This window comes from Stigmatopora nigra, chromosome 10 (genome assembly GCF_051989575.1).
Source record: "Stigmatopora nigra isolate UIUO_SnigA chromosome 10, RoL_Snig_1.1, whole genome shotgun sequence".
Classification (NCBI taxonomy): Eukaryota; Metazoa; Chordata; class Actinopteri; order Syngnathiformes; family Syngnathidae; genus Stigmatopora; species Stigmatopora nigra.
The window spans coordinates 496,018-520,898 of NC_135517.1; the positions used below are offsets into that span (position 1 = coordinate 496,018).

The window sequence follows — 24,881 nt, forward strand, 5'->3', positions numbered from 1 at the left end:
TAATGAATATTAACAAGAGTGGTACATAATGGTAAAAACTTGTAAAATATGTATGATGTAGATGCTGCAAGTAGTAGTGGCCGCAGTTGTCATGGCAACATCAAACTTTTGGGCATCCTAAGTCAGTCAAATATTTATTTGAGCATATTAATTGTGGCGTGTTTGTATGGTAAACCGAGGAGTAAATATATGTGATTAATTGTTTAAATTAACACGAAAAAGCATTGGGAGAAATCGCTCATTGTTTACAAATTACGCCTCATGACTTCTGTGTCTGTTTGCCCTTGGACTTCAAAATAAAACATACAAGCTAGGAAAAGGACACAAATGTTGATTCAAAACTATATTTATATCACATTTTGCTGAAAAAGTAGCACTCAAATATAGATAGCAAGATAGATACAAGCTTTTTTTCTGTTGAATCACATAACTCTTATTTGCCCAAAAACTTTTATTTTGAAAATGTAGACGTCCAAGCCCACCGGAAAACTTTGCTTCAATTAGAGCGGCAACGAGGGGGGAAAGGTAAGACGCAAATGTTTGTCTTCGAGACCAAGTTTGGGGGGAAAATACATAAAAATGGATTCTTAAATACTGTGAGTGTTGAATTTTTCAAAGTTCAATTGTTTCGCAAAGGCTTGTTTAACATTAACCCCGAGCTAACGTTATAAACTTCGTGCTAACGACATAAACTTCATGCTAACGACACCAACTTCATGCTAACGACACCAACTTCATGCTAAAGACATAATCTTCGCGCCAATGACATTAAGCGCAAGATCAAAAGATTAACCGCGAGCCAGCGACACTCACTATGAGCTAGCGACATTAACTACGAGCCAACGACGTTAACTACGAGCTAAATACTTTAACTACGATATAGCGACATTAACTACAAGTTATTGGGCGACGTAAGAAGCCTCCATTTAAATGGGAATCGATATTTTTTTTTAACAGAACCACAACCAAAATGGCTGGAAGAGAAGCTAGACCATTACCACAAATGGCATTTGGGGGATCATTTTTTCACTGCCATTTGCGACGTTAAGTCCAGAACTTTATGGATGGGAGACCTGGCGGTCCCATTAAAATTGGCGAATTCAAGGTTGCACAGCTTTTTAAAAAGGTAAGCATTTTTTTAGAGGGGAAAAGGCTACAAAAACTTGTAAGCTATTTTCAAGCTTAACTACAATTTAATTACATTAACTACAAGCTATTGACACTGACTACAAGGTAAGATTATTGACCACAAGGTAAGGACATTACCTATGCGCTAACTATGTTAACTACGCACTAACAACGTGAACTATGTGCTAACTACGTTAACAACGCGCTAACAGCATTAACTACAAGTTATTGAATGATGCAAGGGCTCCATTTAAATTTGTACTGATACATTTATTTTTTTTACAGAATCACAAACAAAACGGTGGAAGAAAAGCTGGATGATTTTCCCAAATGGCATAAAGATATCATATTTCACTGCCATTGATGACATAAGTCCAGTCCTTCATGGATGGGAGGGCTGGCGGTCCCATTAAAATTGGATTGGACTTCACGACATCAATCTGGCACAGCTTTTAAAACGGTAGGCATTTTTTTTCTAAATTGTGGGTTAACTGTCAGTGTTGTAAAAATTAAGTTTTCAATTGAGAAAGAAGGATGTGAACAGGTCCCATTTAAGTTAATCCCAAAATTCTGTGACATTATGCCCTCACGTTAAGCAAAATGGAGAATTGGGCCGAACCCAGTTTATTCTCCGCCACCACTTTGTAAACGCCGCCATCATTAGCGCCCACCCTCAAAATGAGCAGGGAGCAGACGCCACAAACGTTGGTGATGTAGTAGTTGTCGTTGACGTTCAGGTCCACGTCGTTGCGATACCAGGTCACCCGGGGCGCCGGGTCACCCTTGACCGCGCAGCTCATGTGACACTCGTAGCCTTCAGGAGGCATGTGGCGTTTCAGCGGGGCGGTAAAAGCCGGCGCTGACGATAAATCCACAGGTTTTCTCAACGGTTCTTTCACTGCAAACTTTTCTGCCGTGGAAGAACAAAACGTCAGTGAAGTTTTCCCTCCTAGCAAAGCTAATTTTGTTATATTAGACCAGGGGTGGCGGATAAGTTAGACTCATACAGCAAACATTTTAAACTGTGAGAGTTAGAGAGACACAATTAAAACCATATTATTCACCACAAAACAACAATGTGTCACTTTCAAGGTAAGTCCACCCTCACCACACACATCAAATGCAAATGAGCCAGAGTTAATACATGAACAAAAGCAGTTCAGGAAATGAATACATGAAATAAACAATAAAACTTTTTTTTCACCATAACAATTCCCCTTACTAAACAACAGTGTTCATTCCAAGCTAAGTGTCCCCCCTCAACAAACACCCTAAATGCAAGTTAGCCAGAGTTAACACTAAACTGCCCTAATATTGCTAATGCACCTGCCAGCACTGATGAATTTGAATAAAAAAAACCCTCAAAATAATATTATTCACCATAACACGTTCTTCCCCTCACAAAACAACAAAGTAAGTGTACCCCCTCAACACACATTAAATGCAAGATAACTAGAGTTAACCACCACATCAACTACCCTAACTGTCTGCCCTGATAAATTTCAGTAAAAAAACATGATAAAAGCCATATTATCCACCATAACGCCCCCCACCCCCCACAAAACAATAATGTGTTCATTTCAAGGTAAGTCCACCCTCAACACACAAAATAAATCCAAATTAGCCAGACATTAACTACCCCAAAGAAGTCTGCCCTGATGAATTTGAGGGAACACAATTAAAAATCTATTATCCACCATAACACTCTTTGTTCCCCCTACCAAACAATGTATTCATTTCAAGGTAAGTCCACCCTCATCACACACATGGAATGCAACTTGGCCAGAGTTAACATATCAACTACTTATGATAGGAAGGAAAGAGCTAGATGCGGCTTGAAAGCCACGTATTCGCCACCCCTGTATTAGACACTTAATTCCAATTTTTCAGTTATTCAATTACAGTAAAGGTCCATACATTGAAAATATGCCTACTAAAGATTGTGTTGTCTCTCAGCATCGGCACTTTTATGTCTTATTTCTAGGTGATAAGCATGCCTCCATTTTAATTCCGTATCGAGACCGCTACCGAATCGGCGTTACATTCGTACAAACGTATTTTGTTACCTCTTTCGTTCTTAATTTCAAAGCCAGACGACACAGATGGCATGGAGAGGCCGATGTCGTTTTTGGAATAAACCCGAAAGTGGTACAGCCGTCCGGGCAAAATGTCCACATCAGTAAACCTGTTGTTGAAGATGTTTTCTGCTACCGTTCTCCAGGCGGGCTTGAAGGAGTCCCGCTTGGAGATGACGTAGTGCAGCCTGTCATCCTTCAGCTCGTCTGGAGAGGGCGCCCAGGACAAAGTAGCTGTCCCCGGGATATTCTGCTCCAGCTCCACTGACCCTGGAGGCTTGGGGTCATCTACAATTTAGCTCAGTTAGTAAGGAAATCTAGATTGGCGAACCGTTACGCTAACAGACATTTACCTGTTACTCTTATTTCAACGGTGAAGCTCTCCTGTCCTACCACGTTCTTGACGATGACAGTGTAGATTCCAGAGTCGGTGCGCTCGGATGTAGGGATCAAGATTTGAGAAGCTTTGTCGGAGTTGGTGACTGTCACATGCTTTGCTACTGAAATACCGTCTTTAAACCAGGAGACTTCAGGAAAGGGGGATGCCTGTTGGCAAATTGTAGCTCGTGATAATCCACGTAATCCTAAAAAATGTGTTAAGCGTTTTTCATGGTACCTCGAAGGGGATGTTGAGACGTAAGGTGTTTCCCGATCTCACCACTATGAAGGTCTTCATGTTGTTATTTTTGAACTTTGGGCGTACTTTAAGGGAAAGATAGAATCAGCCTATTACTTTACATCATACCCTTCTTTACATTCTAGCAAAATCCCTCTTCTACTTGACAAAAGTTAAGTTTTCTGGTGACATTGGTAGTATTTTGTTTTTGTAATATTTGCACGTACAGTGTTTTGAACTTATTTGAACCACACTGTTCCGGAAAAGGAAAAGATTCCACACACATCTGGAAGAAAATGAATCCTGACTCACCTTAAAAGTTTCACCCTGTCAGAATTCTACCAAATTCTACTGCCCTTCATCAATCTCTTGCGTAAATCAGCATTAAGATGTATTGATAATTATGCCACTCGTCATCCTTTGATACCGGCTAACCGGAAATAATCATTTCTGACAGTTCTAGCGCCTGTGATTTTTTCGAGTGGCTGTCGGGAGACTTTCATACGTAAAAGGTCAATGTCACCCATCAAAGGACTTCTTACCAGGGGTGGGCATGGCAATAATGTGACTGTCAAAGCCTTGAGGTTCTCCATCGCCTCCGTAATTGGTCGCCACCACTCTTATCCAGTAAGGGGCCATGGCCTTTAAGCCCCGCACGGTGTAGGTGGTAGGAGTAATTGGCGTGGCATTACACCGGGTCCATTCGGGGCTCGTTACAGGTCTGATCTCCACGTAGTAGCCCTCGGCTTGATCCCGCGACCCCTTCACTTCCTTGGGTTTAGTCCAGGCTAGCGACACGGCAGTGTAGTCGCTAGATGTTACTCTGAGAGACGTGACTTTCCCGGGTGGTTCTAAAAGGACAGTAATGTACGGGAAGAAAACGGTAAGCCACTCAGAAAAGTAAAGCCGAATCTTTTAAAAGCCCGGAGTGTCAGACGGCGTAAGTGTACCCATGGGATCTCTGGCAAATACAGCGTCACATGGCACGCTCGGATCCCCAGGACCAGATAGGTTGATCGCCGACACCCTGAATTCATATTCCGCCCCTTCAAATAGGTCTTTGACCTCGTACTTGCAGTCTAGGGAGAACAGCTTTAGGTTTGGCCTGTTGTTGTCCTTTTAAATGAGTGCCATACCTGTTATAGGTCCTCCTTGGTTTACAAGGCTCCAGTAATTGGAGCCTTTTTTCCGTTTTTCCATGTTATAGCCCAGTATTTTGGTCCCTCCGGTATCACGCGGAGCACTCCACGCCAAACTAATGCAGTTTTTACTGGCACTGACCACTTTTGGGGCTGTAGGGGCCCCTGGATAACCTTTAAAGAACAAAAAACTTGTTCTAACGGGTCATCCTTGTGGCCAAAATCCAAACGAGTGACTCACGTATCACTCCGGCCGATATGAATTCTGTCTGAAGGTAGTCACTGACACCCTCCGAGTTCCTGGCTCTGATCCGGTAGCAGTATCGTCTTCCAGGGTCTACATCGCAATCCTTGTATAGCGTAGCGCTGCCACTGATCTGCCCAAGGTCAGACCATTTGTTACGTCCGACCTGCTGGCGTTCCAGAAGGTAGTTTGTGACCGGACAGCCGCCGTTATCCTTTGGCGCTTTCCATTTAAATTCGATAGACGTCACGGCACTTTCCATAACGTCCACGGGTCCTTGTGGTGGCGTGGGTTTGTCTGTGGATGGAATCATGGCGCTAATACCGTCTCAATCGTATGTGGTAATAAGGCTTTTTTCACCTACCCAAGACTTGAAGTTCGGAAAATGCTTCCGTTGTCCCAAATTCATTTTTTATTCGTATTTGGACTTTGCCACTGTCTTTTCTTTGGCATTTTAGAAGCTGTAGTTTGCTCTCAGAGGGTGTCTTTTCAATCTTCACATTGGGGGCAGGGATAAGCTCATCGTTATCCTTGTTCCATTGAACTTTTGTCGGTTGTCCGCCCGAAAATTGTAGGTTCCATGCGGCGGTCTGGCCCGCTCTTACGATGACCGGTTTTCCGAATTTTCCCAGAGAACCGCCGTCAATCTTTGGCGGATCTTAAATTGGAGGGGTTGAGAAAATCGGTTCGCATAATTACAAACCTACGGTCTTAAATGCTTTACGATTCGCACCTCGAATAGTCAACGTGGCTTCCGATTTCCGTCCCTCCGACTCAAAGCAATACACGGCCGCGTCGTCTTCTTCACAGCAGTCAAATACAAGTTTGTGATAGGCTCCCTCTTTGACAATCCTGACTCCGTCCTGGTTGGTCAGCTGATGGGTTGAAAACTCATTATGGGTACTTACCAGCAGAGGTTATTTGCTTTGTTGATGATGCGTGATGCTTTACACTCCTTTAAATCTATGGAATGTTTTAGCCCGATAGCCATTGACGATGACTCACCGGTTTTCTGTCCTTGTACCACCTTCCCTCGGAGTGCTCGCCGCTTAATTTGCAGCACAGTTCTGCCTGTCCTCCCATAATAACGCTGGTATCTGACAGGCCGCTGACAAACTGAACACCTTCACCTGTACAAGTTAGGAAGTAGGACAACTGATTGTAAGAAAATATTCATTAGAAGCTTTGAGAAATGGACCCTCTATTCTAGGGGATTGTCAAAGAAAGTCACCTTTTGCTGTTTTCGAGATGGCGAGGTCTGTTTGTACTCGCCGTCTGCCCGTTTCAACCTTCTGGCTTTCATCATTTCCCAGGAGGTTGTTATTCTGGCTTTCTCTCACATCGGTCTCCCGGCCGTCATCGGCGCCATCACCACCACCCTGGGCGCTAGATCTGTCACCTTCTCCAGAGCTGATCTTCCCGCGAGACTCATTTTCTCCATCGTCTTTGTCCGAGTGCGTCTCCTCCGTTGGGGGTTTGTTCTCCAAAGCCAATTTAGCCGGACCATTGTGAGACTGGCCTTTGTTATTGTCCTTTCGACCTCCATGGTCGTTTGGATCGGCTGAATTCCAATGGAAACGGATGTTGTCGGCGTTAACAACTTGGCACTTTTCAATCATTGGCCTCATTGATCACATTTTGTGGCCACACATTATCAGCAAGTACTGTAGTTTTCGGACTATGAGTCGCAACAGAGTATATTAGCTCGCACTAGCCGAAAAATGCACATTGAAACGGGGAAAGAAAAAACATTTGGGGGAATTCAGTTTGATAAAGACAGACAGATCTGAAGGGCATTAAAATGACAATAGAGGACACAGTTTGAATATAAATATGTCTATGTATTTTTTGGTAAGCCCCTCAATTGTTTTTTTGAAATTATAGGCGATTCTGCGGGTTTGTCATGGCGTATACAGAGGGTATAAGACAAAACTCCACCCACCGCTAATGTTAAACGGCTGTCTTGTGGTTGTAGTGGGAAGAAACAATGTGAAATAATATAACAATGCGTGAATAATTTCACACTAGTTGCTCTCTTGGCCAAAAAAACTGCGACTTATAGTCCGAAAAAATCTGATGTGCTTAATTTCCGAATGCCGTACCTTCCACTGTAAGAGATGCACTGCAAGCCGTGGTACCGGCAATCGCATAGTATTTCCCAACATCGGCCATGTGGCAATTTTTAATTGTTAGCGTATGTGTCATTTTGTCTTCCGAGACGTTGATGTCATATTTCTCGCCTTGTTCAAGCGAACACTCTGCCGTTGACCAATTTATTCTGTTGATTGGTGTAGACAGGACACATTGGAAAGAAGCCTCTTTGTTTTCCCAGGCTTTTGCGTCATGAATCTTGTCCGCGAACTCCACTTTGGGGACTATCGGAGAAACAACACGTGGACGAGGAAGCATCTTTCTTTGTCGGTGATCCGTACTTTGGGAATTGCTTACCTTGGAAGTCGGTCGTAAGGACGTTTGTCTCGTCAACATCCACTTGATACAAACCGGCATCTTCCGGTTGGGGGTCTTTGATGATGAAAAGATATTGGTTTCCACGTTTCTGCAGACTGATCCTTGAGTTTCCGTTCTTTCCGTAGGAAATCGGCGTCCCGTCCTTGTCGAGCAGAAGTCAATTTGTTAAATGCAGTATTTTTTTTTTTAAATTGGATTGAGCTACCCCCTACTAGAATCGATACGGAAATGTAGCTTCCGGATAGGGATTTCTGTAGCGTGACAGTACCTTGTACAGGTTAATGGAGCTGTTAGGATCCCGTAAGGACATGCTGAGGCTGAATTCTGCTTTTCCGTTTGGTCTCACTTCAATTTGTTTGACGTTTCCCACTTCTTCGACAACCTTGAGGCAGACAAAAGAAACACTTTTTGAGTGCGTCAATAGACGCTGACGGCGCTTAGAAAGACGCAAATACCTTGGCCTGTTCGTCTGCTCTTTCCTTTTTCATCAGATTCAGTCTTTTCAGCAACCAGCGGAAGTCCGTCACGCCAAAGTCCAAGCATATTCGTTGATAGTCTCTCTTGGGCGCCGTGAGGAGGATTTCCCAAAGTTTAGGGTCGACCTCTCCTTCTTTCTTTGGCGGTAATTGTTTCTTCTTGGTCACCACGACACTGAAACAAGAGTAACCATTTAACAGAGTGACCAATCTTGGGGTCCTTTTACACGACCAGGTGGAAAATGCTCAAAAAATGTTTAATTTAAGTCAATTTAAAAAAATTCAGAAGGGGAAACCTTGACACTGATTTACTTTTGAGTGACATCTGACTTATGTACTCCAGAACAATAGGGGGCAGTAATGCTAGGGTGAAGGGGGTGAATATACCGATGTGGACTAACTGCCGTCAAGGCCTTAAAAGTGGGAATTAACTTAACCCATTTTTCTATAGATGGTTGTGGCATAATCGTGGCCTTTGTGTGAAACGTACGTTTTCTTGAGTATGGCCCTGAAATCCTGCGGCGCGTCATCCTGGCCTGAAAGAAAAGCAAGAAAGCGTAACGTCGACAAAGTATCAAAGCAAAGCCTCGGTTAAGCGTATCGTATCTGCCATCTGAATAGAAAGGCTTCTTTCATCTGCGCTGTGAAAAGATTGTTCCTCACCTTTAATAACATTGAGGGTGGCCATGCAAACTGCCGTTCCATATTCATTGGCGGCAACGCATTTGTACGTGTCGGCGAGGTCAGCTGTGGCTATCGGTATCTGCCGTCGGAGTGCACCATTAGCGTTGAGCATGTGGCGTGGGAATGCCATTTTGCCTTTTTCAAAACAAAGGGTCGCCGGGTCCGGCCTTTGAAATCTCACCTCAAAGACGTGCTCCTTGGCTCTTTCGTCGTATCTTATTTTGTACTTGTCCGCGTCGTCCACGTCCCCTTTGCTCCGCCCCCACGTCACGCTGGGCGCCGGCTCGCCGCAGACGATGGCTTTGAAAAAAGCTCTCTTCCCTTTGGAGTAAATAAGCCCAATGCAATACTCTTGTGTTTGCCCTTTTGAAATTGCTTTTGCTTTTGTTTACCCTCGTGGACTCTCATCGCCATGGGCTTCCGGGTGAAGTCGGGTGTGGATTTTCCCAGCGGAACTTGCTGGACCACTTGAGTTATCACAACGCCGTGAATTCTTGACTTCTTTGTGATGGCCACTGACAGGCGAAAAAAGAAGAATGTTTAGTCTAATGTGGGTGGGTGGATGGCTTTCTAAGACTTTGTGCCAACATAAACATTCTCAGCCATTTTTCAAGGGTTGCAGTTATATCAGAATTGCACAAGATGGCGCCTTTTCACTTCTCTTTCTGTGAACCAAATTTCTTGTGACTGTAGACCGTCCAAAACCCAACCACATCAATATTTCGGCGGTATAGACTATCCTTGTGTGCTTGTTTGTATGATTAAAAATGATACTTTTAGCTGAGACTACATTTGTTATGGTGGACAAGTGGTTAGAGTGTCGGCCTCGCAGCTTGAAGGGTTCAATCTCTGACTATCTGGAGTTTGTTTGTTCTCTCTGGGGTTGCATGGGTTTTTGCTGGGTACACTGGTTTCCCCCTAAACCCTAAAAACATGCATGCTAGGCTAGCTGGTTGAACATTCGAAATTGCCCCTAAGCTATAGGTGACTGGTCGTTTTTCTTCTTGTAGCCTGTCATTGGCCGGCTACCGATTCAGGGAGTGATTTGAAATAGGCTCCAGCACCCCAGCACTGATTCAAAAAGATGAATGAATGCATTTGTTATTCAGTGAAATTGATATTTTTGGAAAAAAAGCTCGCAGTACAGTTGATGCCAAAGCATTAAAGGTGTTAAGTTAAATAGAGATGCAGACAGATTTGAGTCATTTGACTGCTTTATGACTTTTATGAAGATGACTCAAGCGCGGCGGCTTGATCATCCAGCAGGTGTTGAAATCAACACCATCTGTTGCTCTATGAGCAAAGGCGGCAGACTTGACGCTGACTCACCACCGACCGACTGCTTGCTTTAGCCAACCGCCAGATCAACTTTGTCGTTTGAGTCATTTTCTCTGTCTTGTCTACTCTCACTCCCTCTCCTCTTTCATTACTGAAACGGTTCTCATCGGAAAACATGCGGGTTAAGTGTCTGACTGCTGTGTCTGATTGGGGCTGTAATTACTTACGCAGTCAAAGGTAGAATTGACGTCTGGCCTTCCATTGTTTACCCGTCACCTCAGACCTTTTGTACATTCATTTCCTCCTCAGTCGAAAATTTACCCATCAAATGTTTATTAACCATGTTTTCCAGCAATATTTATCTCCACCAATCGCCGTTTATGACTTAGTCCTAACGTACTGAGTGCTACTAAAGATGTATGCGTCGACATTAAATGACTTCATCGATTTGAGCTAATCGTTTTGTTTTTCCGTCCCCACGTTCTAGCCTCTGTGTATCTTAACTCTTTAAGCCAAAGAAAAATACAAGTGCCGCAGTCTCTGAATTGTATGCAAATGTAGATTTGCTTTTGTCCATTTTAGGCATTTGTTTTTTCTATCGAAGATTTTGCGGGGAACTAACAGTATAGCTAACAGCTCTTGAATTGCTTTTATTCTCGTACCTATTCCCAGATATGTAGAGTTCCCAATCTTTTGAGGACTACTGACATCTTATACAAACGTAGTTTTAAGGGAAACCTATGTGGTATAAGGTCAGGGGCCACGTAAATGGATGTGGCGGGCCCCACCTTGCCCCCAGACCTCTGGTCTGACACCCTTGGCGAACGGCACCAAATAGAGGCTTCTTTACAATTTGCTCCGAGTACTACTTATTGTCAACACGGCCTTAATGTCTGCTCTAGTTTGACAACGGCCAGAGGGGGTGGGCGCTAACGCTAATAAGGACATTATCGGCGCCCCGTCTTTTGTGGACAATGGCGAGTGACGGGAGAAAAAAGGAAAAGCTCCCCTCCATCCAGCAGCACAAAATGAGGGAAATTGCTTTGACAATGTGACGGCGGCGGCGGCGGCGGCGGCGGAGCGCCTCCAAAGCCAACTTGAAAGCAAAAGGCGAGCCCGCCGTTCCCTCTGAAGTCGCACATTAGCGTGCGCGCGCTAGCCAAGGTTGTCCTATTATTTCCCCATTAGCATGGAGAGTTTTCCCGAGATTACACGTTCATCATCATCATCATCATCACATTTTTCAGCTAAGGCTCCCGTCAGAGGGCATACATACGCCTTGAATATTCAACACGTACGCTGCGTCATCTCTCCGGGGGGTGCCGTTGCTACCGCCACGCCGCGGCGCCGCGCTCTACCCGTATCGTTCCAATGCAGGCAGGACCGGCGGTGAGCGTATTCCCGGAGCGTTCATTGGCGCTAATCCCGGGTCTGTCGGGACGCCGGCGGGCGGCGAGCCAGCCGGCCCGCCCGGCTAGTTGCGCTTGGCCAAGCTTATTCTTTTTGATTGGCACTTCCGGCGGGCCCAGGGTGCCGCCAGAAAGGCTGGGCTGTATCCAGCTGATATCCGCGTCACGCTGAGACGCTAATGCGGACGTCTGAAGTCATTGCTTTTCTCTCTTTAGGTTAGATTGTCGGGGAAATTTGGCCTAATTTGCTGGCGGTCCGGGGGCGGGGGGGAGCTTGTCTTTGCTGGCAATTGACGTCCAATCCATTTGGACTGGCGGGGAACAATCGTACTTTACCACTGACAAAAATACACCCAAGTCAAAAAGGCAAATAGTTTGGCTAAATTCCTCAGGTTGGTCTTTATCGAGGCCCAACATGTAGTTGTCTTGTTTGTTAGGAAGGATGTTGTCTATTGACTCCTGCGATTTCATTCATATCTCCATCAAACTAATCAACTCAACTACCAAACACAGAGTCTTACCTTTTGCCGGTTCCTTCATTTTTAGACTCATTGCGCCGGCGTACCTGCCAAACAAAGGGAAGCTAATGACTAATGCTGTATATCGATATAGTATCACAATTAACATTTCAACATAGTAACTTGGTCATTGGATGAGAAAACTGGCAAAATTTCAGAGGTTCTAAAATGGGTCTGGCCCGAGAGGGAATGTCTAGACTTGACTGGACGCCGCAAACGTGGAATGCCAAACGAATACTGACCGGGACCACCGAGATCCCTCGGAGTCAAGTGGCTTCTGCCTAACATAGTCTGGCGCCGGGTTGTACTGCTTTAAAAACCTTTGCCGGTCGGTCCAAATGAATGGCGCGATGCTAGATTCATTTCTTAGTGGGCAATTGTTATCTTAAGAAAATGATTTCATCGCCATTTTTATAGGTGAAACTTTAGACTATGGTATCTAAGTCAGGGTGTCCCCTGCTTACTGTCTGTCGTTGCCTGGGATAGACTCCAGGACCCCTCGCGACCCTTGTGAGGATAAGCAGTACAGAAAGTGAACAAATTTGTTTAATTAAATGATCCCTGCAAGCGGAATTGAATTTCGAATGGAAGGTTCGCCGCTATGGCGGTGATAGATGTCCAATCACGTGGCTCCGTTCATCCATCTGCTGAACTTAAATGACTTCATCAATAATAGGCGTCCAATCCATTTCAAGTGGAGGCTGGCAGCCAATGAATGAATGTTTAATAGGCAATCAGCTGTGGTGATTTGTAAAAATGTGTTCTTTTTTTTAATCCACAAAATAATCGAGTTGACAGCCATCTTTGTTCATTGTATTTGCCGTCCTTTGTACTTTTGCTGAAGCTAAAATTACTTTGAAATGTTGGAATTCCCTTTTTCTGTTTTGGTACTTGCCAAAAATGAATGCCTTAATTGAGGAATTAGTTGAATTTTTTATTAAAAAGTACCCCCTGCCCCCCTTATCTAATACAAGTGTAATTAGCTTGATGTCATTCTTATTGCCATTGGCATTTTTCATTTTAATTTCAGGCAGCGTTACCGGGAGTGCCTGATGAAAAATATGTGCCGTCATGAATTAATTTTTGCACTATCTTACTTAATCATCTTTAAACTCATTTGCTTTTCCCGAATTAAATCTAGCCATGATTTAGTAAACGCGGCCTCCCGTCAACGACCACAATCTGGCAAAAAAAAACACAAAGGAAGGGTTAAAAAAAAAAAAAAAAGTCACATGGGAAATGACGGTCTAATCAGTCACTGGGTGCTAATGGTGTCTCAGCGTGTCTTCATCTCATTTTCGACCCCGTTCGCTTTTCATATTCAAATTTATGCCCGTCTATTCTCTCTCAAAGTATTCCGGACTTGCCGTTTTTTCCCGTTGAATATTCGCCGTTCTTTTAGTTTTGCCGAAAGAAGAATTGAGCATCGCTTACTTGAAACGCTGAGGGTCTTTGTTTGTCCACCCGTTTGTCCGCTGGCAGTCTTGTCTCTATGGTACTCTGGGGGCGACGGCATCTCTTTTTGTTGGCCAATAAAAGTGTGAAAGCCCTACATGGTCTAAACGGCGTTGGGAAAAAGCCAAATTGCCGTGGTGGTACCCCGCCGTGATTCTTTTTACGCATCATACCCATGAAAGCGATAGCCTCACAGAATCGTTTCTTAATCTCCTATTGGCCACATTCCGTCAACATTATTCACTCTTGCCAATGACGATGAGACTTGGACCGTTTGTGGACTTGAGGCTATTCAGCGTCAACCATGTTTATGTTAACGTAGACTTTGGGATCCTGCGGTATTTTCCTTCAAAACGTTGATTTTAAATGGTTGCCTGGCATTAACATGCATGTAAGGCCATCTCCCTACTTTGGATTTTTAATGGCCGCCTCACGTTAACACCGGCTCTTTAGTCACACACTTTGGCGTGTCCATGAAAGATCTCACAGCGTCCTCTTTCTGTCCAGGAGGTTATAAAAAGACCACCACTGGTAGGTGTTGACAGACTGCTCTTATTGTCTCATCCACCATGCTTGATTGGTCGCTCTGATGAAAAAGATACTCGGCCAAAATCTGCTCCGTTACTTGCAGAAAAACATTGAATTTCCCCTTGACTGTTAGCTTTCCTTTGAAAAGGGTGAAAAAGAATTTCATACGGTAACCAAAGAGGGTTTAATGGTGGTTTTATTGCTGTGATAAATATGGAAGGGCAATGAAAAATGGACGGACAGTTCCCAAGCGCTTGTAATACCAGCTAATCTTCAAGGTGTCAAGTGCGCCCACATGCCAGCCACGTGAAAAGTACGCATCGCTTTTAGCCACCTGTTGGGATTGGTTCAAATTCCATTGCTACAATATTTTTTAGGGGGAAGAAAGACAACATTCTGTGAGAAAAGTTGAGTCTGCATTTTTACATCACGTCTCAGACTTCTTAGGAGACTTTGATGTTTGTCTAAATATCTGCAAAGCTTCAGCCGTCTGTCTTGAAAGTTCGGATATCTGATTTGGCGCCACAGTTGACAAAGTATGACCTCTGGAAATTGACAAAAATGGCTGTGCTCATCTCTGAAAAATGTTTTTGCGGCAAGCAAAGTTTGCTTGTTTTTTGAGGCTTCTTTGCAAAGATTTTATGCATCTGTCCGGTCCATGTACTTTTCAGTCAATGCCCTTTTATTAAATGTATTTGGCATCCTACCTAACAAAAATAAGCACACCTACTTTGCAGTGTTTATTCCTTGCAGTCGTAATTCCTGAAAAATGTTTCTAGTATTGTCATTTTTAAAATAAATAACGTAACAATTGAATTATCTAGGATTCTTCTGTCCGTCTGTCCCGGATCTCCTTGTAGTTTATTCTGGAAAAAGCAGAAAAAGCAGATTTATTTCAGGAAATAATTGATCTTTTAAGGTTATTGTCAATTGTCGTTCATTCTTTGGAATCCACACACCTCGAACGATGAGTTTGGTGGAACATTGCGCTCTGCCGAAGGAGTTGACCGCCACCACTTTGTATTCTCCGCCGTCCTTTGGTCGCACTCTGAGGATGTACAGGCAGCACACGCCCATGGAGTTAGTGATGTAGTAGTTGCTGTCGTAGTTGATGCACTGCTCGTTGAGGAACCAGGAAACGGTAGGCGTCGGAAAGCCCCTCACGGCGCACGTCATGTAGAGCTGGTAACCTCTAGGCGGTGCGTGGACCTTCAGAGGTACCAAGATGGACGGAGGCCTCTCGAAGCGGATAGGCGTCGAACTGCTTCCTTTGGGTGTGATCGGCACTTGACGGAGAATTAAAATATCAGTATCAAGTATGACGGACATTGAAGTTGATCACTGTGAACCTGTTAAGTCCTTTGTTTTCAAAATGGAGGTTGGTGTATTGCAAGAGATCCGATGAAAAGCCCACCTCGATTGCTATTGACTCCCCACGTTGGCGACTGGGACGGGTCGGACAGTCCCATGTCGTTCTTGGCAAAGATCCGGAAATGGTATTCCAGTCCGGGTAGGATGTTGTTAACCGTGTAGGTGTTGGCGAACAGGCGGTCCGCTACGGTTTTCCACATCCTGGTGTCGGAGTCCAGTTGTGCCACCGTGTAGTACAGTCTGTCGTCCAGTTCCTGGTCCGGTGACGGAGCCCACGTGATCAATACTCTTCCGTGGACTGTTTGCTCAAGTTCCACCGGTCCTGGACTCTTGGGTTCGTCTGTGTTACAAAGATATCAACTTCATCTCTCTTAAAAGACCGCATTTAACAAAAAAACTTTATAAGGTGTAGTGCTGGTAGTAGTAGCTGCAAAGGATTGTGTTATACATGCACTAGATGAAGCTGTAAAGGTAGTGTTGTGTTGTAGGGAATTTCATATGATTTAACCAATCTCCTTGAATGTGGCTGGGGATAAATGTGCAAGATTCTTGTTTGTTGACTGCTTTAAGCAAACAGTGGAACGGGGTGTGCTAAATAAACAATGCCCGCAAGCCAAATCCATTTTAAAGGCGCAGACTAAGTTGATACTTGAACCTGCCACCTCCTATTGTGAAAATAGATTGAGAAAAGTCTGGGATTTCAGACTGAAATGACCACTGGCCAGGATCGACTTGGGAAGACTGGCTATGCATGCTAACGTTCCGGCGGCATTGTCGTTATTACCTGTAACTCTAACTTCAATGTCAAAGGTAGCCTGGCCGACAGAGTTTTTGACCACCACCGTGTAGATGGCCGAGTCTGAGCGTTTCGAGGAAGGAATAACAAGCTGGGACATTCCCTCCGAATGGACCACTCGGATCCAATCGGGTAGCGGCTGGTCGTCCTTCAGCCACGTGATCTCCGGCGGGGGTTCCGCCTGCATCCGTCACATATCACAATTGCCCAGTATCTTCAAAGAGTCAAATAGTGACGGCCTGTGGAGTCGCTCGTACCTCGTAGAGAATTTTGACACGGGCAGAGTTGCCCGCTCTGACAACAATGAAGTCCTCGGGGTCTTTGAAGTAAGGCCTCGCTGGAAGGCAAAACAAAAACATCGGCTCTGCCCTCGGGTCAAACTTATTACCTTTCCAGGTAACTTACTGTTGGGGTTCTTGGCGCAGACCATGGCGGACGGGTCGCTGGGATCCCCGGCTCCGGATTCGTTGACCGCCAGAACCCTGAACTCGTACTCTGCTCCTTCCGTGACCTCCTTCACCGCATAGTTCAAGTCTGCGGCGTAGATGGAAAAAACATTCTCCCATCGAGAAGGCTCTCTCTGTATTGTTTCTCGCCGTTGGTTGACCCACCTTGGATGGGTTCACTCGCCGTATTCAAGGAAATCCACTGGTTGGTGTCCTTCTTCCTCTTCTCCAGCTGGTAGCCGATAACGGGGACTCCTCGGTCTTCCTCGGGCGCCTTCCACGTCAGCGTGATGCAAGTCTTTGAAGCGCTGACCACTTTGGGGGCGCCCGGTGGCCCACAAAGAACTGAAGCGGGAGGCAAGTTCATGTTATTATGGGGATTTCAGGGAATAATCGCCTGCCATCCGCAGAGCCACTGCGGGGGATTTCCCAAAATACTCGGAACAGCCCGGGGGAAATACTTAATGAGACTTATTTCACGGGCGCTCACTCGTGACGCCGGCCGTAATGCTCTCGGCCGTCTCCAGGGGGTCGCCCAGGCCTTCCGAGTTTTCCGCGTAGACGCGGTAGCTGTACTTTTTCCCGTGGCTCACGTTCCTGTCCCTGAAGGAGGTCTTGTCGCCGGACACGTGGCCCACGTTGGTCCACAGACTCTGGCCGGACTGTTGGCGTTCCACCGTGTAGTTGGTCACGGGGGAACCCCCGTTGTCTTTGGGGGGTTTCCATTGGATCTCAATGAGAGTTGAAGTGGTCTCTAGTGTTTCCACCGGACCCTCTGGGGGACCCGGACGATCTGGGAATAGGGGTTTACGTTTAAACAAAATGCAATGCTGAATCTTTTCATCCAATATTCAGAGATTGTCACTCTTTTTTAGCTTACACGTCATTATTTAGAAAAGTTTTGGAGTATTATTATTCATATTCTAGCTGGGGAATGCCTTGTGACAGAAAGTCAAAAGATGTTGAACGACGTCTTGAATCCTCAAACTTTACATTTGAATTCCTAACGTTCCCCCTTTAAAATCTCACTGTCGCAAATTTTGACACATGAATCAAATGATTGAAACCGATTAAAACTTGCACTAATCCGTAACTATTAAAATCAATTCCAAACGTTCGCCTCCCCATAATTGAAACCGATGATGTAGGCAATTCATTAGCAGATAACTCAGTGGAAAATAGAGACTTTGTTAAAACCCCGTTTAAACTATAGCTTTTTAAAAATTTAGTTATACAAATAAATGTACTACGGGTCCCAAAATATCGTTTTACATTGTTACGGACTGCCAAAACCTAGCAAAAAAAACAAGGATGCTACTTTGGAGTACTAAAAAGTCCAAAGAAAATGGCTATACACAAAATAAACTATTGATTGTAGTCGGCTGAGACGCAGTGAGCCGAAAAGGGACTCGCCGCTCGGACTGACTTAATGTCTGACAAAGGCCAAATTTCCCAATCCATCGCCCCCGCTTCAGTACTCGGGCAGCCGGCTCGGAATGAGTTACGATGGGGTCTTAATTGGCATTGTTTGCCCGGCTTCAGTCTTTGGATTGATGACTGGTCTTACCCAGCACGAAAAGCTGCGAGGTGGCCTCCGCCGTCCCAAAGGGACTTTTCAGCTGGATCTGAATTTGTCCGGCATCTGCCCGAAGGCAATCTTTGAAGAGCAGCCGGCTGTGATTGGGCTCCCTGACGATCTTGACTCCTCCCCCATCTCTGACCTCGGTGCCGTTCTTGGACCAGTTGACTTTCAGGCCCTCCTGAGGCGCAAAGGGCATCTTGAAGTTGGCGTTCTGGCCCACTCTCACCGTCAGAGGCTTGGAGAACTTTTCCAGGTCGTCGGGGTCAAATTCCGGCGCATCTACGGCGGAAAATGTCATTAGCCGCCGCCGCCGCGCTGAAGGTTTATAGTTATTTCTACTCCACCTCCGACAGCGACCTTCCCTTGCGTAGTGTGATCTCCCGATACGAAGCGGTAGACTCCAGAGTCCTCATCTTGACAGGTTTTAAAAGTCAACGTGTGAGAGGTGGAATTTTTGTTGGCGCTGATCCCGCCGTCGGAGCTTAGCTTGTGATGAAAGAGAATTTGCACTCTGCTAGGTATATATGAAAATCGTCATTGAATCGCCGGGTTTTTTTCCCCGATCCTTACCGGCTCTCCGTCTTTAAACCAGGTGCCTTCGCAGTCCATGTTCATGACCACTTTTAGTTCAGCCGGCTCTCCGCGAAGACAGTAAATATCGGAGAGTCCACGGATGATCATGGGCTCTGAAATAACCATATTTACCATGTACTTTTTCACTTTTAGAATCAGTCTTTTCAATCCAAATGTATAACCTAACAAATGGTTGTAAAACAGTGATTTGGCTTACCCTGGTTTACAGCTACTGGTGCCACCTCAATAGTTTCTTTAACAGAAAGGACAACAAAACAAAACATGTCATTCGTGGAGTACTTTTTTCTATGTTTTTCAGACCATAAGTCGCACTGGAGTTCTTTCATTTTTTTTAAAATGGTATTTTATCAGAAACAATAGTAACAAAAGTAAAATGTATACCAACAGGCTACCGATTTTTCTCAAGATTTGCCCTTCAAAGTGACACACTCCTTATAAAACTATGAATATGAAGGCAAATGAAGGCTTTTACGCAAGAAAATACGTTAAGAGTATTATACTTCTACTTGACACTGGGCAATCATTGATCATCTTTTTAAGAGGCACAATTAAACATCTTACCAATGACTGCCTCCTCCAGCACTGCTTTATCGGCGGCGGGCACGTCTGCCCATTTCTCATTTCCTGTTAAACATTCATATTAGTTTTTTTTGCCGCGTCAACAATTCATCAATGCGGGCGGGCCGACGCAAAATTGATGAACGGCACAAAATATGCAACTCTAGCACAAGCCAAATACTTGTATCACTTGCTCAAAAGCGCATGTTAACGCTTCCAGGGGTGACCGACCCACTCTGGTCCTGGGAGGAGGGGCCTAATCTCTCTCTGTGTTTTCCATATCTGGCCTACTTGACCACACCTGAATCAAAGGACTCTTCGGTAAACTGTCCAGAAGCTGGATAACAATCCCCATAATTTGATCTGTCTGGGGCCCAACCGGAGCGGAGTCGGGCACCCCTGTTTTAGGGTCTCTTACCGCTTGTTGTGACCGCCTTGACAGCAGGGCTCACGAGCGGCGGTTCATGGTTTCCTGTTAAACAGCGTTGGTAGACGCCGTTTCAACATTGGTTAATGAAGCCATCGTGACAATCAAATGTATATTTGTCATTTGATTTCTACTCTAAAAGCTGTTTGATATTGATTTTTCTTTTTTGTTCACATGCAAACTGTTTCAAATTGAAGAATTCCTACGAAGCAGGTTAGGAAGGCCTTGCAATATTTTCTGTGAAGCGCTTGACTTACTTGGCTCGGGGGATTCGGACGGGGGTGCCGCTTCTTTTGCAATTTGAATTTGCTCTTGTAGTTCTTCCTTCTGCTTCTCCAACTTTACCTGTTGCTCCTGAGCCACCTTTTGCAGATCCATCCCCGAACCCCCCGCCTTTGTTGTCTTCCTCACCGACTTCTTGCCTTGATTCGCGTCTTTATCGGCTAGAGAGGGAAAAACCAGCCCATCCGGTGGTGTGTGCGCTAGTCTGGAATTGTTTTTACCGATTGGCAAACGTACCTTCGACTATAAGCCAGGCGTTGCATGATTTTATCCCGGCACAGGCGGAATAAATGCCTTTGTCTACAACCGCACAGTCTTTGACCAGCAGCCTGTGGATCAGCTTGTCCTCGGAAACCTCAATGTCGTATTTGTCTCCTTGTTCCAAGGGCAGATTCTTGCCGAACCAGGAAATTTTGCCGAGGGGAATGGAGAGGACGCACTCAAACAGGGCGTCTTCTCTCTCCATGGCTTTCACTTCCTGAATTTTCACCAAGAAATCAACCATGGGAACTGAAAGGCAAAGTCATGATGTCACCATCAAGCATCTGACCACGCCCAATCACTTGAATCTGACCGACCAAGTTGACCCACTTTTAAATTCCGTGGAAAAGACGTTGACGTTTTCCACGTCCAGCTGATAAAATCCACCGTCTCCTGGCATCAGATCCCTGATGCTGAAGATATACTTTCTCCCGACTTTCCTCAAGCTGTGCTTCATGGTGTCTCCCAATTCTTTGGTGTATGGAATCATCTCACCATCCTGTATAAAGCAAAAAGTCACAATTCACCCGCAGAATCGCTCCATGTTTGACTTAAAAAAGGGCGTGGCCTGATTTAAACCAAGTCCACCTTTTGGGTAAATGCCCCAGAAATAATCAGGCTCAACTTTGGGCCAACAATTGAAACGTTTCTAGTTATTCTGTGACCTTTTAAGAGATTGATTAGTACATAATGTTGAAGGCTTATTTTGGCCTGACCTTATACAGGTATATTGAGCTGCTCTGTTCCAGAAGGTCCATGTCAATCTCAAAGGACGCCGTTCCGTCTGCGTTGACCCGGATAGGTCGCAAGTGGGAGATGTTCTTGACAAACTGCCAACAGACCAGAGTAGAAAGTCTCAGGTTTTGGAAAAGTCCTAAAAGACTCCCGACGGATTTTCACCTCTGCTTGTTCTTCTTCTCGTTCCTTCTTCATCTCGTTGAGTTTCTTGAGCATCCAGCGGAAATCCGTCACCCCGTACTCGGCGCAGATTCTCTCGTAGTCTTTCTTGTCGGCGCTCATCAGCAGCTCCCAAAATTTGGGATCCAATTCTCCATCTTTCTTCTCCGTTTGCTCCGATTTCGGACGTACTTTACTTTAGAGAACAAACGGGGATTTTTTGGGTCTGTTTTTTTTTTAAGGAAACGGCGAGACCTCTCACCTTTTTCTAAGGACTTTCTTAAAACCACCATTGACGGGTTCTGTTCCGTTTTGCTGGGGCTTGTTCTTTTTGTAGCCGACTGGGAAAACACACAAAAAGGCGTTTGGGTATTTGATTTTAGTTTCAATTTTTGGCGTGTCTTACCTTCAATAACATTGAGGACCACCGTGACCGTGGCTTGTCCAAATTCGTTGGTTGCAAAACATTTGTATGTGTCCGCCTGAGCCGCTGTTACATTTGGCATCTGCAAGATGAACAACTTTTCAAGCGGCGGATGACCTGGCGCATTTCCCGCCAATGCCGCCGTCCAAATGTTATTTGTCATGCACTCTCATGGAAATGGATGAAATCCTTCCTGGCTTGCTTTTGGTTTTGTTTGGAAAGTTGCGTGTTGGCAAAACGTACTAAAACGTGACAGGTTTCATTACACACAAAATAAATCAGATTCGTTTTAATCCTCTCTCTAACATCCTTTTATCGGGTCTCGGGAAGGCCAAGATTTCCAATTCCCAGCCACTTCATTCATGAGTTCTCTTCTAGGAGTATCCTAAAACTTCCCAGTGGGTCCTAGTTTAGGCCTCACGTATTCCCCTTCCAGTGGGATGTAGCCGTAACACCCGGGAGGCGTCCTGATTGGATGCCCAAACCGCCTCATCTGGCTCTTTTAATCCAAGCCAAGTCGCTTTTAAATCGTTGAAAACGAATAAAAACAATGTAAAAAATAGTTAAATACACGAAAACAATCTGTATTAGAAGGGGACAAAAATCTAAATGAAACTTATCTGTAATATCAAACTTTTATGAGCTTGTTTATCCCATGAAACATTGAAATATAAATTGTGGCTTGTTAGACGTTTTTTTCTTTCCCAAAATGACTTGCCTCGAAGGTATGCTCGTTGGTGTTGGCGTCGTATCTGCTCTGATATTTGGAAGTGTCGGACACGTCTCCGTTGTTTCTGCTCCAGGCCACGGCCGGTTTGGGTTCTCCGGTCACGATGGCTTTAAAGAAGGCAAATTTCCCTGCGCCAGGCAAACAAACGCCAGATGCATTTGTCCACAAATATTTTGCGTCCTGAATCCATCAAATAGAGTCTGTCTGTCTACCTTCTTGAATGGTCAACGCGATAGGCTTGCGGGTGAAGTCCGGGTGACTCTTCCCCTCGGGCAGCGTCTCCACGAACTGCGTAATCATCACTCCGGGAACCCGAGATTTTTTCCGGATGCCCACTGAAAAACCACGCAATGAAAAACATGCAATGTGAGAACGTCCAATTAGATTGGACCTATAATGTCAATTCTTATTGGCCATACACCTGAGAAGCAAGATATAATACCATGGTTTTCTGAACCACAGTGTACGTTTTCCCGAATTTAAACCTAAAGCTAGCTAAACTAAAGTCTTAATACTGTACCCGACAATAGTTGCTATTTGTAGAAAAGGCATGATGTCAAATACAGTCACTAATATTACTTGAAAATGGTTCAATAGTTATTTTATTTGCTGTAGAAGCGCCTCCTTCACGGACAGCTGCATTGCACAGAGCCGCTAATGCTAATGTAACATTCCTTTAAAAGGGCAAACATTATTTGCTGTTTTGGGCTAATTGTCCGCTCACCGGCTGTCCCGTTAGCTTAGCGCCACTGTATTAGCTTCACATTCTCCACATTAGCTTTTATTAGTTTACAGCAATTGAGTTAGCTTCTTCTCTACTTCTATAAATTGATCATAAGTTGCAGCTGAACGCTGAAAAAATAGCTACGGAAAATACCACACATGGTGTAGAATAGGTGTTATTTAGTGAGTAGTATAGCAGTATAAATCCATGCCTCTGTGAACATAAGTGATGCGGGAAAAGGCAAACAAACACGGGTGTTGAATTCCAAGCTTTGCTTTAGCCTACCTTCATTTTCTGGAGCAGGTCCTGATCAAATAAAACAAAAACAAAAATTATACGCAGCACATCAGATCATCTCAAATTTAGTAACCGGGACGCATGAGTCAGAAATATTTAGATTTTATTCAGTCTTGTGTTTTATTCGTATTGTTTTTTATCTTGAAATATTCAACTTGCTCTTTACTTTGAGGGTTTTTGAACCCAAAACGTCAGCCCGATTTACCATCCAACGAAAACGTTTTTTTCGTATCTAGTCGCGTGCTTTCATTGTTTACACGGTGTTGCTAGGTAGATATTTTTTGAGACATTTGTTGAACAATATGTAAAGCCCAGATGGTTAGAACAGATTTATTTTTTTTTTTTGGTGCTTACCTTGGCCATTGCCCGTCCCCTCGGTCACTTTTGATTTTTTCAACATCTTCAACCTTGTACGAATCTTCAGTTCAAAGAAAAACAGAAGAGATTAGAGGCTGAAGCATTTAAATCAGTTGTCGTCCCGTAAAGTATTCCAGAAAGAGCTGCAGTGGGTGCAGGTTTTTGACCGTTCCAACAGTTTTTCGTGGTAGCAACGAAAATCCGTTTTAGGTCCAGATGGAAACTTGCTGGAAACCCTGTGGTTATCTTTCCGTTCCCCAGAGTCTAAATTTTGTGTTGGATTTGATTGGCATCGGCATTTTTGGTTTATTGCCACAATTTTTGTACCGCAATTTTCGTACCGCAACTTTTTGCAAATACATTTACTGTGAAACTATGTCTAACTGGGTGGATTTTTTCATTCCGCAATGTTTTCAAAAAAAGTTTTTGTCAATAGATAATTTTTCTTCCACTTAAATCCATGTAAATGCTATACATTAATGTAGATTCACCTTTCTGTTCCAAAAAGGGTTTTTGATCCAAATCTTTCCAAAACTTTCAGTGCAATGGTTGTCATTGGCAACCTCTGAGTTGAATAACTTTGCCTCCGAGAGTGAAATTGAAGCATGAAACAGGGCTTTAGTTGATGCAGCTGCTTTGCTAGCTGAGTGCTTAGATTTACGACAGCCCCCCCCCCCAAAAAAAAATAAATAAAATCATCCAAATTTGATGTTATCTTTTCATCATACAAGATGAGTTACGCGCTCTGGTATGCATTTCCAAACAGAATCAAATATGGCCATCCAACTCTCTCTGTTTTGTTTTCATGGCTTTTGATACTCGAGTAAACGTTTAATGATGTGTCAGTTCTATTTGCAGTTGCGTACCATAATATTTCATGAGCTCTGATGGCTCCATTTAGGACTAATGTTTGGGATTTCCAATTCTTGGGGGGTCACGCGCTTATTTGCCAAAAAATGTCTGGCGTTTTAGCTAAGGTAAATACCTTCCCGTCCCTGTTTAGTCTTGCAAAGTGCTCTCGTTACTTGTGACCTACTACATATTCTACTTTGTTTACATGAACTTTTGACTCGGTTCATAAGTTCTGAAATAGAACCTCGAAAGCACCAACAGAAT

General features: G+C 44.4%; 2 protein-coding genes across 2 annotated transcripts; both read right to left on the reverse strand.

The window, feature by feature from the left end:
- Nucleotides 1-1,416: 1,416 nt before the first annotated feature.
- Nucleotides 1,417-11,621, reverse strand: LOC144203551 (immunoglobulin-like and fibronectin type III domain-containing protein 1). The gene is given in 20 exon segments (XM_077727064.1): nucleotides 1,417-2,038; nucleotides 3,195-3,491; nucleotides 3,557-3,749; nucleotides 3,820-3,905; nucleotides 4,362-4,670; nucleotides 4,770-5,132; nucleotides 5,200-5,499; nucleotides 5,567-5,860; nucleotides 5,936-6,077; nucleotides 6,208-6,332; nucleotides 6,434-6,763; nucleotides 7,305-7,577; nucleotides 7,651-7,813; nucleotides 7,940-8,053; nucleotides 8,127-8,322; nucleotides 8,638-8,683; nucleotides 8,811-8,910; nucleotides 9,013-9,152; nucleotides 9,224-9,346; nucleotides 11,408-11,621. Coding segments are annotated over 20 exon segments (3,936 nt in total). The 5' UTR covers nucleotides 11,418-11,621; the 3' UTR covers nucleotides 1,417-1,706.
- Nucleotides 11,622-14,501: 2,880 nt separating this feature from the next.
- LOC144202602 (immunoglobulin-like and fibronectin type III domain-containing protein 1) lies at nucleotides 14,502-23,825 on the reverse strand. The gene is made up of 24 exons (XM_077725438.1): nucleotides 23,763-23,825; nucleotides 23,397-23,417; nucleotides 22,600-22,722; nucleotides 22,376-22,515; nucleotides 21,640-21,739; nucleotides 21,496-21,574; nucleotides 21,237-21,429; nucleotides 21,053-21,166; nucleotides 20,667-20,835; nucleotides 20,313-20,585; nucleotides 20,051-20,236; nucleotides 19,370-19,432; nucleotides 19,005-19,040; nucleotides 18,785-18,900; nucleotides 18,559-18,700; nucleotides 18,200-18,493; nucleotides 17,123-17,425; nucleotides 16,798-16,977; nucleotides 16,592-16,720; nucleotides 16,444-16,523; nucleotides 16,175-16,367; nucleotides 15,434-15,730; nucleotides 14,979-15,305; nucleotides 14,502-14,596 (listed from the first exon to the last, which is right to left on the reverse strand). The coding sequence occupies exons 1-24, from the start codon at nucleotides 23,806-23,808 to the stop codon at nucleotides 14,502-14,504; spliced, it is 3,699 nt and encodes a 1,232-aa protein (XP_077581564.1). The 5' UTR covers nucleotides 23,809-23,825.
- Nucleotides 23,826-24,881: the final 1,056 nt, after the last annotated feature.